At 42.4% G+C, this 13,741-nt stretch overlaps 1 protein-coding gene across 4 annotated transcripts in view; it reads left to right on the top strand.

Moving 5' to 3' along the window:
• Window positions 1-13,741, top strand: part of CHD7 (chromodomain helicase DNA binding protein 7) — a 128,430-nt gene that overhangs the window by 36,889 nt on the left and 77,800 nt on the right. For all 4 annotated transcript variants that reach the window (XM_080578033.1, XM_080578036.1, XM_080578035.1 and 1 more), the window contains one exon: window positions 3,555-5,412. In XM_080578033.1, the coding sequence (XP_080434159.1) occupies window positions 3,730-5,412 (1,683 nt within the window). In that variant the 5' untranslated portion in view covers window positions 3,555-3,729. The remainder of the gene's footprint in view (window positions 1-3,554; window positions 5,413-13,741) is intronic.

Consider the following 13,741-nt stretch of genomic DNA (forward strand, 5'->3'; position numbering starts at 1 on the left):
GTAAACTTAAGCTTTGTCTGTTGAGACAACAGGGTTGTTAAGCAATCTGACTGTCCTGGTGGTTGGGATCATACCATTGCTTTGAACAGAAGTAGGTTGTCTAGGCAGCATTAAGGAAATATATTCGTTGACTCTGAGTTCAGTCTGCTTGGTACAAACTTTCATGTTCAGGAACCGAAAAGCTATAGAATTTTATAGCAAAGTCTGTGAGTTTGGTTAAGATAAAGTTTAGAAAAAAATCACCATCTCTTCATGCACTCAGATTTATTCAGCAATCTACCCGTTTAAGGATTCAGATAGTCATTGTTTCATGAATGTCTGTTGGTTGCATATGGGATAGCAGAGATGGTGTATAAGTATGTATTTTTAAGCTGTAAAATCAAAAAAAAACCACACAACCACCAACTTTAGGCTTGAATATATCATGGTCAGTCTTTGTCCAGTCTTGAAGTTAGTATGCTTGCTTTCATGGGGAAGTGAACAATACTGCTTAGTGAATGTCTTAGCTAGAATTACTCTTTGATGAAGGACCTACCCTTGTTTCTTTGTCTGTGCCTTTTTTTTTAATAGAAAAAAGCAGAACACTAACAACAACTAAAAAATAACCTTGATCAGACTGAAGGATTTAAGCAGAGAAATTACATTGCTTGTAGTGAAAGAAGCAAAGAAAAGGTTGCAATTAATTGTAAAGCTGTGACTCTCGTGACTTGCTTAATTATAAAGAAGACTTCTGTCCTATTAACATAGAAGGTTGCAAGTCACAAGGAAATTTCAAGTACTGACTTTTTGGTTAAAAAAAGTTGGTTAATTTGTTTTGATCAGACTGTAGCTGCTATTGTCTTTCATTCTTAAACATGTGCTATTAATCGTATATCACATCAGAGGTGAGACTTTTTTTGTTTGAGGAAGTAGAATAAGGTTGGTGAGAGCACAGTTGACTGTAAATGACCGCGGTCATAGATTTAAGGCCAAACTTAAATCTGAAGAAATACTACCACAGCTTGGAGACAACTTCTCAAACACTTTCTCATGCCATGTTTCAAACCTTATAGCTTTAGCATTAACAGAACAAACATGAAATCAATTGGCACTTTAGATAAAAATGCAGAGCTAAAATCATAAATAGTGGCAAACGGCATTTTCACTCTTAATTTAGATGATAGATCTGTTCTTTGCGTGCAAAGCGTGCCATAAACTTAGAGGTTGCTTATCTTTTTAAAGGCCATGTGCTCAGGAAACCAGACGTGTGCTGGGTTCAATAGCACATCTCCTTCCATGCAAGTGATGGGTCCGAGTCCAGATCTGCAGACTGGGACGGAGCCAGCTGGGCAGAATGGAGGTGTTTGCTTGAGCCAAACCCTTACGCTATTTCAGTTTGGCTTTGTGGGTACAGGAGCAGGTCCTAACTACTGTTTGCCAATGTTGGCTGTTGGTGGTTGACTAGCACTTGAGTTTTATCGGAAGCTTGTCAGCTGATTTATGTAACAAAATCAGTGAAAATTCTACCTGACCGTAATTCTGTGGGTGTGAGTAGGCAAGCTGATGGGGGAGATCCTCAGCTTGGCTCAAGTTTGGTATCGCCCAGGGTAGCTGTGCACTGTGCTGTTTAGCCTTTCCCAGCAAAGCGACTGCTCCGTTAGAGGCCCTCTGTACACGATGGTGTTCAGCTTTGCCAGCTCCTGACTGCAGTGTGCAGCATCAGAAGTCTTTCGGTGATCTTAAATCACCGGAGGGATCTTCGCCATGACCAAACGGCTTGCTCTGGAGCAGTCAAATGCTGCAAGCTTGTTTCAGTGAAGGAGGCTCCTTGCTTTGTTGGAGCTTTCTTATGCTGTGTTTTAGTAAACTGATTGAGGTGGGAAGCAGTACAGATGGCTTTTGCTTAATAAAGAAAATGAAATCAAAAGAAATAGATATTAAGAGACATGAAGGTGGCTTGTAGGAATTTACCCTCAAGTGATTTAGAAATATAAGTGTTAATATCCCAGCTGAGCACTAAAGAGATTTAAGAGTGTGGTTTTAAAGGTGACATTCAAATGCTATTTTAAGAGGAGTGATAAATGCTTGTGCTTTTCCTCTTGCCCTCTGCCTCATGCTGTAGAAGGTCCTCTTGACAATGGCTACCAGAAGTGTAATAAATGGGCTGATATTTTCTCCCTAAAACTTGTTTGGGGCAAATTGCCTCCAGTAAAAACAGTCTGGCCTGGCATTTTGCATCCAAAGTGACTGAAAGCATCCCTCCTCTGCAACAAAATGTAAGATGCGAAAGTACATCTGTAAATCTTGTTTTGTGTGATCACTGTTTGAGGGCAAGTCGGTATCTGCAAGTACAGTTGATACTATTTTTGCATCATTGTTATTATTTAGTTGTTTTTGTTTGCTATGTGGATTGGTTTCCTTGACCACAGCATTTAAAATTCTGGTCTTAAGAAGGAAAGGCAGTGTTAGAATAGCTTTGGTTGTAAGAAGACAAAGTCAGTTGAGTTGCGGGAAAAGGGGGAGGTATTTCAGAACTTGCTAGGCTTCCCTGTGAAAAAGCTAGACTCAAACTTCTCTGAAGCTATTCTGTTAACATGCATTACATAATTTCCCACCCCCCAAGTGCAAGTGCATACGTTGTTGGGTGACTATTTTATTATTTAAATTCTTTTGCCGTTGCTAATTCTCCTTAGTGACTCGTACAGAGCGTAATTTTCAAGAGAACAAAACTTTAGTGTGGTCTTCTGAATTACTGTAGTTACGGTTAGTAGCATGATTGCTTGAAGATGAATGAACTCCAGTGACAGTGTTCCCCGTAATCATCGTGAGGGAAATTGTGGTGGGGATTCCGAAATCTGTCACGTATAAAATGAAGCTTTTGAAATTAATTTTCTTACACAAATCCGGTACATAGTTTTGCTTAAATGGGAAGATGTCATGTTGTCTTTCAGTTTGCAATTTCGTTTAATTAAGATAAATTCTGTGTTTAAGAAAATAAATGTATTTCTTTCCCTAAATGTTGAATTAGGTCTTGAGTTTGGTATGTTTTAGAGGGTCACCTCTGTGCGTGTTTGAAAAATCTGTTGTCTGTATAACTAACTTTAGTCTGTCGCAGGACTTGGTGCTTCTGCTTGCTCATCTGATTACGCAGCTCAAGGGAATAAGGTTAAGGACATGCTGTTGGTAACTAGAGCGTTTTCAGGGCTTTAGTTCGGCAGATGGGCTGCTTGGCTATATTCATACATCTGCCTACCTGCTGTGGCAGCTGCTGCTGCTGCATGTTGTGTTCTTTTGTTCTGTTCCACCCAAGAAAGGAACACTAGGAAGTGTAGTGAATGGATTAATTTAAGGTTAAGGGTAGTGTTTTGCTCGCTTCCTAACTCTCTATCGTAATAAAGCTTCTGATAAAGCTAATGCAACCTTCTTAAAGTCAAATGCATTTTTAAGATGTGCTTCGGGGGCTGAAACTAGCTGTCGTTGTCTAAAAAAGAGTTAACTGTGTTTTGTTTATATTGCCCGATGTTATTTATTTCAACATTTTCCTTTCTTTCTCTCCCTTCCCCCGCTTCCTCTAGGAGCAGTAACCAGACTTTGCCTGACACTGCGTGGTCCAAAAGAATTAAGGAAATATGGAATGACATGAAGGAGATTAGTTGAGGATTAAAGGCTTTGAGGACAAAACACCTCACCGAGGTGAAGCACAGACTAGCTTTCTAGTTGTAGCTCCGAGGAGCTGTGTGCTGAAAAAAGATGGCAGATCCAGGAATGATGAGTCTGTTTGGAGAAGATGGGAATATTTTCAGCGAAGGGCTGGAAGGTCTTGGAGAATGTGGATATCCTGAAAACCCAGTGAATCCTATGGGGCAGCAAATGCCCATGGATCAAGGATTTCCCTCTTTACAGTCATCTCTTCATCACCCCCCCGCAAATCAAAATCAAGCAAAGTTGACCCATTTTGATCACTATAATCAATACGAACAGCAGAAAATGCACCTGATGGATCAGCCGAACAGGATGATAAGCAATGCCCCTGGGAACGGTATAGCGTCTCCTCATTCGCAGTATCACAACCCTCCGGTTCCTCAGGTTCCTCACGGCAGTGGTGCCGGTGGTCAGATGGGAGTCTATCCTACCATGCAGAACGAAAGACACGGGCAACCCTTCGTAGACAGCGGCTCCATGTGGGGGCCGCGGGCGGTTCAAGTGCCAGACCAGATCAGAGCACCCTACCAGCAGCAACAGCAGCCGCAGCCGCAACCGACGCAGCCGCCGCAGGCACCCTCTGGACCCCCTGGGCAGGGCCACCCTCAGCACATGCAGCAGATGGGAAACTACATGGCTCGCGGCGATTTTTCAATGCAGCAGCACGGTCAGCCGCAACAGCAAAGGATGAACCAGTTTTCTCAAGGCCAAGAAGGCCTCAATCAGGGAAACCCTTTCATTGCCACCTCAGGACCTGGCCACTTGTCTCATGTGCCCCAGCAGAATCCCAGTATGGCACCTTCTTTGCGACACTCAGTCCAGCAATTTCACCACCATCCCCCCACTGCTCTCCATGGAGAATCAGTAGCCCACAGTCCCAGATTCTCCCCTAATCCTCCCCAGCAGGGTGCTGTTCGGCCGCAAACACTTAATTTTAGTTCTCGGAGCCAGACGGTACCCTCACCTACTATAAACAACTCAGGGCAGTATTCTCGATATCCTTACAGTAACCTTAATCAGGGATTAGTTAATAATACAGGGATGAATCAGAATTTAGGCCTTACAAATAACACTCCAATGAATCAGTCTGTACCAAGATACCCAAATGCTGTAGGATTTCCATCAAACAGTGGTCAAGGACTAATGCACCAGCAACCCATCCACCCTAGTGGCTCACTTAACCAAATGAACACGCAAACTATGCACCCTTCACAGCCTCAGGGAACTTATGCCTCTCCACCTCCCATGTCACCTATGAAAGCAATGAGTAATCCAGCAGGTACACCTCCTCCGCAGGTCAGACCCGGTAGCGCTGGAATACCAATGGAAGTTGGCAGTTATCCAAATATACCCCATCCTCAGCCGTCACACCAGCCCCCTGGTGCCATGGGAATTGGACAAAGGAATATGGGCCCCCGCAACATGCAACAGAATCGGCCGTTTATGGGTATGTCTTCAACACCACGGGAGATGGGTGGGCACATGAGACCAAACGGTTGTCCAGGTGTTGGCCTTGCAGATCCACAAGCAATACAAGAGCGACTAATATCTGGCCAGCAGCTTCCTAGTCAACAGCAGTCTTTTCAACAGCAAATGCCAACCTGTCCTCCCATGCAGCCTCATCCAGGGATACATCATCAGTCTTCACCACCACCACATCCTCATCATCAGCCTTGGGCACAGCTTCACCAGTCACCACAAAACACACCGCAAAAAGTGCCTGTCCTTCAGGTAAGCTGCTTCCGATGAGTAAAACATGAAATGCGTTTGCAATAATTTCAGTATACACAAGGTCTGTGTTTTCAAAATAGTTGCTCTTGCTTGACCTCCCTGTTTTTTACTGGTTATGTGGCTTTCTTGGTACACGGAAGCTAGAAGGTAAAATGAGGTTCAGATAGCTTGCTAATGTTCTTACGGTGATTATTACAGGATAACATTGTGGATAGACCGAAATATGATACAGCGCCAGGGCAAACTGAATACCTGTTTTCTTTTTTCCTTGTTGGTTCCTTTGAGGGGAAAATGGAAAGCATGTGTGAGAACTGTAATTTAAACTAGCATCTTGTATTTGCAACCTGCAAAAAGAAGCGTGTATTGTAATGGGTTTGTCTTAGCAAAACTGAGGATTTTCTTTAAACGCCAAACGAATGCTTTGTTTTTGTTTTGTTACGTTAAAGCTGAAATTTTCATATGTGAAAAGATGTCCAGGATGAACTTGTTTCAGCACTAAGTAATGCAGTTGGGAAGTGATGGGGCACCGGTTTATGCAACAGAAGACAGCAGATGTGAATCATAGTCTAAAATCAAATCTTCTGAGGCTTAAATGAAATCTCAAGTAAGATAGAAGTTTTATTTTACCGAGTCTCTGATCTGCTGGATTGCGATGAAAATATATTGCTTCCATGTTGTTTTTCAATTAAAAGCTAGAAACGTTAAAACATCTTGATCCCTCTGTAGCTTAGCAGGTTTGGCTATGTGTTAGGAAGTTAAGCCTGAGCTGAAAAGGTGCCTTTTGGGATCTTCGAGTTTGCCACCGCTTGCCTCTGGCTCTGTCAGTCAATCATTCAAGAGGTTTTGGTACTGAACGAATAGGTGGCCAAGATATCAGAGGTTTAATTATTTTTAAAGCCCCGCGGTAATTAATGCCAAGTAGCTCTGCCCATAAATATTTGGAGACAATTGTTGGAATGCAGTCCTAATGATACGACGCTACAATAAGCCCAATAAATCATAAAAACAGCTGTCCTAGCCAGCGTCCCAGGACTGCGTGGAAGGCAGCTGCTCGGCAGTCCCCTCCGCTGCTGCCTGCCGGCTGCTTCTGTTAGCTGCTCCGCACAGCATGAGGCGGCTCTGGGAATCAGATGTATGTGCTGCGGGGAGGCAGCTGACAAGGAGTGGTGGATGTAGCAGCTCAGCAGCTGGGAGAGGCTTCCACATTCTCCGAGGGGGGAGCACTGGGTGTATGCCGTAGGGTGATGAAGCCCTGGAAGGGAGATCAGGGCTAAGCCGGGGTGAGGGGAAGACCGGACTCTTCATGGGAGGGAAGAGGAAGCTCTGCCCTTGAAAGGGTGTCTTCACGACCGTCTTTCTCTCCCTTACTCCCCCACTTAAACTGGGGGGGAAATTTTATTTGCATGATGGCCATTCCTCCCCCCACCTCCACGCTCACGCTTTGGGGAATGTAAATTGCTGTTCTCGCATGGACGTAGGGTTGTGCGGTCCTGGCTGAGGGTGGCTCCTGGCAGACCCTCTTGTGTTATCAATTGCGTGGCTAAGCAGGACATAAAAGGAGAGAACTTAAGACTTGGTGAAAAAAAAAACATACAAACAAACAAAAAAACTAAGAGAATAAGCAGAAATTTTGAAAAGCAGAAATGATGGCATGGAAAAACCTGTACAAAAAGATTGTGGATCAGAAAGAGGTAGAAGATTGGAGACATTGTTTTTTACCCTGAAGATGAGAGCTGACATGTCTAGCACAAAAAAAAAATCTAGACATGGTAAAATAAGACTTATAAAGCTGTAAGGAGCACTACCCAGTGTTGCTGATACCTTTCACAACTAGCAATGGTGGGGATGTAGGAAGGGGAGACTTGAGGTTGACTGTGTCAAAGGCTGAGCTCTAAAGCTGTGGTCTTCTGCAGCGGAGTTAATTCCGTGTTTTCATCTGATCATCCAGTAAACTTCTTTTTCGCAGCAACAGATGGTTTGGGAGGAGAGCATCTCCTTGTAGAATAGAAGGGCTTTTTAGACATTCTTGGGTTCGTTTCCCTTTAACCGAAAAGGTAAAATGCAGGCAGCTCAGCTCTTAAACAAGCAGTGCAGCCTATTACAAAGTTTTGAACAGCACATGAATAACTTGAACAAAGGTAAGTGCTGAAACTAAATAATTAGAGGAAAACCACATGATAACTCAAGCTATTTGATTAAAATCAGTAATTCAAACAGATGTAGCTAGCCAAGTAAGTTCTCTGTTAGCCTACTTAGGTTAAGTTTTTATTTGGTAAAAGTTATTGCTAACATACCTTCCCATTAAGTAATTAGTTTGAGCCCTGACTGTAGTAATGAAACACTTGACAGGCACTCATTTCCCCCTGGAAAACTGTTTGGATCAAATAGAAATTGTTCGAGTCAATGAAAACTCAGCTCCTCCTCACCCCCTGGGGAAAAATGCAGATGTGTGAAAACCCTGCTCTCAAGCTTGAATGCAGAATTTGCAGCTATCCTGCCTCTGTCGTGGTTTTGCCTTCATGTCAGTTGGCAGAAGACTGTTCACTGAGCAACAGTTATTTAAATGGCTGGTTTGTTTTTATTTGTATAAAACGAATCAACGAATGTAGTTGGTGAAATGAAAATCACTATGTACTTTTAAATCAACAGAAGCCATCTTAGTAATTATTTTTCAGTGATTTGAAGCTAGCCTTATCATGGGAAGGCTGTAATACTTGTGGTTAACCAAATTACTGTTTTGTTTTTAGATATGTTGGAAGGAAAGTGAAATTCTTTTGCTTTTAACTCGAAAGAAATTGCTGCGTCGATTCTAGAGTTCTTGACTTTTTGCGTACAAAACTGCTAATTATTTTGGCTGGGAGGTACAGCTGGTGATAGACAGTTCATCTGGGCTGGATTAACAGGTGAAAGCTAGATATGGTTATGAAAACTAGGACATTGTTAGCAGCGACTTGCTGACTTCAGTTGAATTTTACAGGTATTATACACACCAGCATAGCATTGGGATGTGCAGTTGGTGTGTTTGATTTTCAAGCCCTGTTTTGAAAACGTTCCTCGGTAAAGGTTTTCGGAAGAGTTCAGTGGCCGTGGGGAGACAGGTTCTGCGATGGCAGGATGGTTGGCCAAGGTACAAAGCAGAGGGTGGGAGCAGCTTGTTTGTTTTCACAGTGGAGGAGGCATCTGTGTTGGGCTTGTGAGCTTGTGCTCTCCAAAATATTCATAAATGTTGTAGAAAAGAGTGGAAAGTCAGATGACAAAGTTCACTGTTGTTAACGTAGTCAAATAAAGCTGAGTGCCAAGTGCAGAACTGAGGAAGAGCCTACAGTAGTGAAGCTAAATGGCTAGAAATGCAATAGGAACGTCAGCCGTTTGGCTGTAAGCTTTATAAACCAAGGCATCGTGCCTGGGCAATGGAAAGGCAAACAAAAATCTCTGCTTAGAAAGGGGATCTTGGTGTTGGATGGCTGTCTGAAACGCGCTGTGACAGTCACAGGAATAAAGCAGTAGGAATTGCTGTGGAAGTAGTAGAGAGCGAAGCAAAGATTGCTCTCATGTTGGTACCTATATGCAGGGTATGCCTATGTGGCGAGTGCTGTGCAGTTCTTGGTCCCTTCCTCAGACCTCAGAAAGTACGATAGCACCTGAAAAAAGGGATGGAGAGGAATGGTTAAGGGGAGAAGAGAAGACACAGTGAAAGCCTGTAAAATTGTGAGTGGTATGGGTGCATGGAAATGGTGAATATGAAACAAATGATGCTTGTCTCCTGGTTTTGTCTCCCAGATAGTTTTAGGGCATTCGGCAAATTATCAGGTGGTGAGTGCAGAACACCACATTAACATGCAGATCTCTGAGATGTACAGAAAAATGCATCAGTGTTGGATAAACACGAAGGCACCACATTTGGCTCATCAGATCTGCGCCATAAATAACAAGTGGCTGAGAGTTCATTATCAGGATGCATCTACTGTGTACATGTTTACTTCTCATACTCTTCCCCAGACTTTATCAGAGGTGGGATATCAGGTTAGATAGGTCTTTGGGGGTCTGATGCCATGCAGTTTCTGTTACATTTTGATAGTAATTGAGTGTAAGAGTTTTCTCTGCCAAGAATAGACTATCCTGGGTGTGTTGTTCTACAGAACTTTTTATTTACAGTAGCTGCTGGCTCCTGTGTGGGCTGGAGTTTCGAGTCTTGTTCATTAACCATGTTCCACAAACATGAAGCGATGTACATTATTTGTAGTCAAATATGGGAACACTTAAATGACAAATGGTTACGGTTAATGGCCTCCATGCTAGATTAAATGGTAGAACTCTGCAGCAGCTCTGACAGTGCTGAAAAATACTGGGTTGAGGTGCCCGACCTCTTTTGGAGGAGGTCTTTGTTTTGTGCTAGCAGTTCACTACCAGATTTTTTTCTTCTGTCTTGTTTACCTGTGGGCATGTGACTTTGCTTTGCGTGGTAACTCTTGGCTCTCTTTGGCATGAATGCACTCTTTTGAAATTTCCTGCCTTTCATTGTAGGGGAAGAGGCAGGGAAAGTCCAGCTGAGTCACCAGCAGAGTCATCCCTGTGACAGGACATTTCTGCATTTAAAACTTCATGTTGCTGCCTCAGCGTAATTTATAGTCAGATACACCACAATGGAGAGGGGTGTTAATACAAACAGTTTTCAGCTGGGGTGTTTCAAAGTGAATTCTAACCCAGCAGAGAGTCCGTGTTAAGTTGGTATTGCTGGCATGCTCAAATCAAGTTGACTTTCTCCTGGGTACTTAAATATTTTTAGTGCTTGGGAATAGTAGGAAGAGGCAGCCTCCTCATCTCCTTCCTGTCTTTTCATAACCAATTACCTTTCAGTGTGTGTACTGGAATTTTATTTAGTAAGAAATGTTATAATTTCAAATGGTTAGGATTTTTCCTATAAATGAATATTCGTAAGCAACAACCCACTGTTCCAGAAAACATGTGACTCAGCTGTTGAGCATTTAGATTTTTGACCATTTTTCTGTAAATAAGTAGAACAACTCCAAAAATTTTACAATTTCTAAACACCGTTGGATACTTCTTTGTTTTGATTCAGAGGCTCTTTCACATTACTGCTAGCTGGTCTCTTGGGGTACTGCATGTGCTGCATGTTCAGCAAAGTCGCATGGCTGCCCTGGAAGTTCTAGTTTTGTTTTTCAAGTGTTTGTAGACCAGCAAACTAATGTGTGTTGGCAAGATTGGTGAGGGTGCTAGACTACACGGAACAAATAAAGCACTAATATTCAACCTTGGTTACGATTGTATGTTATTTATATGTAGAGAAATATGCATACAGATATGTATGGTCATATGGGCATGCAAACTATTAAATGCACATACACATGTAAAAATATAAGTAAAAAACCTAGGCCAAGTGAGAAGTTGTGACGAATGATGAATGAAAAGCTGAGAAGAAAATCCGTAGGTTTTATCCTAAAGTAAAGGCTGCTAATCACACATTTTTCTTAAGTTTACAAGCTTCTGCTTTATTTTGTTAAGGTTCTGAAGAACAGCGTTTGCGAAACAACTTAAATTTCCCAAATAAAAGAAAAACAGACCTTTAAAGCTGCTTTTGGTAAAAGTTTTGGAGTTATTTCCCATGTACAAAGTATAATATACTCTGTTATGCTGATGAACCTGGTTCTGCTGTGAGCTAGTAGTTCATATCCAGGTCTCTCCAAGGATATAGTAACTGATATCAAATACTTTTGTCAAGACACAAAAATTCATGTTATGAAACTCCTTAGATACATTCCAGTCTAATAACTGATATTAAGAGATCTAAAGCCTTATTTCCTCCTCAGCTTTGAGAAGGCTGTATGTACTTTTGTAAATGAGGGGTAGAGTGATTCTGGAGTGAGTAGGCCTTTGGGCCAAAGATTTGTAGTTTTGAAGTAGTTTTACTGTGGTCTTTTTTAAGTATTAAGGAGGTACAAGCAATTTCAAGAATAGCTCTTCCCTCAGGTGCCGTGATTTGACTGCAATGAAAATAATTCGTGTCATTAAATTATCTGCTCTGGAGTTTTGGGTAAAGTCAGTTTGCGGCATTAGCATAAAAATACAAGTCTGCATCAGCATACCAATTTTGGAGGCTTAAGAGTTACCAGACTTGTTCTTCAACATGACTATGTGGAAAGTTTCTATGATATGTCGGTGGCCTGAATGTATTTTCTTGAAATCATTTGAATTATCTGAGGAATCACCTAAGTAGAAATATTTTTAACTTACTCTGCAGTTTAGTACTTCAGTATAGTGTCTTGATCTGCTGGTGGGGTTTGGCAATCATCTTATTTTTCCATGACTGAACACATTCTCATGTTTTGTATTTATTTGAACAAATTTAAATCTGTTGTTTTGGAGAAGCTTTTTTCATGACTGAAAGCTGATGCTGATATTGCAAACCCTGATGTCTGTATCAGCCTGCATAACTTAAAGGCTGGAAAACTGGAGCAAATGAAAGGAGAAACACTGGATTTGCTTTTTTTTTCTTCCTTCCTCTCCCTTTAATTATAGTGACAGCCTTAGTAAGGAATAGGTTGCAATTGAATTATAAATTCCTGTCTTTTATTATGGGTCTTCCTCCTGGTCTTCCATCCTATTCTTGCATATGGAATTTGAGGCATCCATTGGTTTTAAACTTATCAGTCCTTGCTTGTATCGTGAATGTGGGTGTTACAAACTTGTGTAAGTGTCCTCCTCTTTCTTTGCTCTGAGGACAGTAAACGTACCAGCTTCCACGCTGATGGAGCACCATGGCTTTGAGGTTTGCTTTTTAACTTTTTCTGCAGAGGCTGCTTCCTCCTTCAGCTCAGTGGGGCCAGTGCTTTTGACTTCTGAATATTCAAAACCGAATTATAGTGAAAGAACTGATAATTTAGGCAGCTAGGAAGCTAATGTACTGGATTGGTATTTTGAAGAAAAGGATCGTCTCACCTGAACACTCTATCAGAATGACACCAAATGCGATGTATTTGTACCTTCTATTCCATTCCTTTTCTATTCCTTCTATTTCATTCCTCCCTGCTCTTTGAGAGATTTCCTTTCTGGATATCTGTTATTTTAATAGTATGGGTATATATTTTACAGGTGCTAGTGGATTTGGGGAACAGATTGTTGGGTTTTTCTTTAGAGATGTAATCTATAAATATTTAGTACCCTTTTTTTTTTTTTGTCACCAGTTCTAAAGTTGAGTAGCTCAGGAGAGAGGGAAACACCCTTGCTTTTTTTTTTTTTTTTTTTTTTTTTCCCCAGTGATTAAAGTATCTCTGTGTGCAAGTCTTTCTTCTGACTAATTCTCAGGCCCGCGGGGAGGGGTTGAAGGCCGGCGAGGCCGATTCTCAGGAGCAGAGTAGGAAACGTGGGCAGGAAGCAGCCCTCGGGGAGGGGGGAGCGAAACGCAGCTGACCTGATGGAGCAGCGCCGAGGAGGAGGAACAGAGAGGAAATGGCCAACAGCCAGGGTTAAAAAGGGGATAGAGAAGTTCAGGGAGTCACTGCCGTGCTAGCTGCTCGAGTCACCTGCCTCCCGAGCCCTAGTGAGCAGTAGCCATTTGGCCCGCTGGTGCCCCTTAGTGCCCTGCACACTGCTCCAGCTGCACCCTCTTGCCAGCGCGAGCAGCTTGGAAACTGGAAACTGGAGCGTTCAGCCTGCAACCTGAGGCGTGTGGGGGCTGGAGAGGGAGAACTGGAGAGTGGCCGGGCTGTACCAGTGCTAGACCAGGTGCTGTCTTCTGCACCACCGCTCTTTTCCAGCAGCTGAAGCTTTATGATTCTCGAAATGCCTAGTCAGTGCTGGGGAAAAAAATAAAATCCATGCAAATGAAGCTAGATGAAGTCTGGGATGCAGTATATTAACCCTTCCCTCACGCACAATTGTTGGGTGAACCCTTGTGCTGTTAAGGATGCGTCTCTGGCCAGTTTGCTTCTGTCTAGGTCACGCCCCAGCATCTGTTCATGGTGCGACCTCAGGGATCACCCAGGTGGTGGTGTGGGAAAGGGAATGCTTGGTGGGGAAGATGGGTATGTCCTCCTCCTCTGAGGATCACAGATCCTATAATACCCTTACATGAGCTCAAGATTCTGTAGAACTTGCCCTCAGTTACCAGCCCTGGAGTCCTCCCTCAAGTTTTGACAAGTTAAAACCTCCATTAGAAGCCAAAGTTTCATCCTGTTTTATTGAATTAGAGAGACAATCAAATTCCAACTTCTCCCATTTTTTTTTAACTCTCATCTTTTGCTCCCGTTTTTCACACACATGTGATTTAATTTCAGAGGTATTTTCCTTTTTTCCTTTTTTTTTTTTTTTT

The sequence above is a fragment of the Anser brachyrhynchus genome (assembly GCF_964034855.1).
Source record: "Anser brachyrhynchus genome assembly, chromosome: 2".
Lineage (NCBI taxonomy): Eukaryota > Metazoa > Chordata > Aves > Anseriformes > Anatidae > Anser > Anser brachyrhynchus.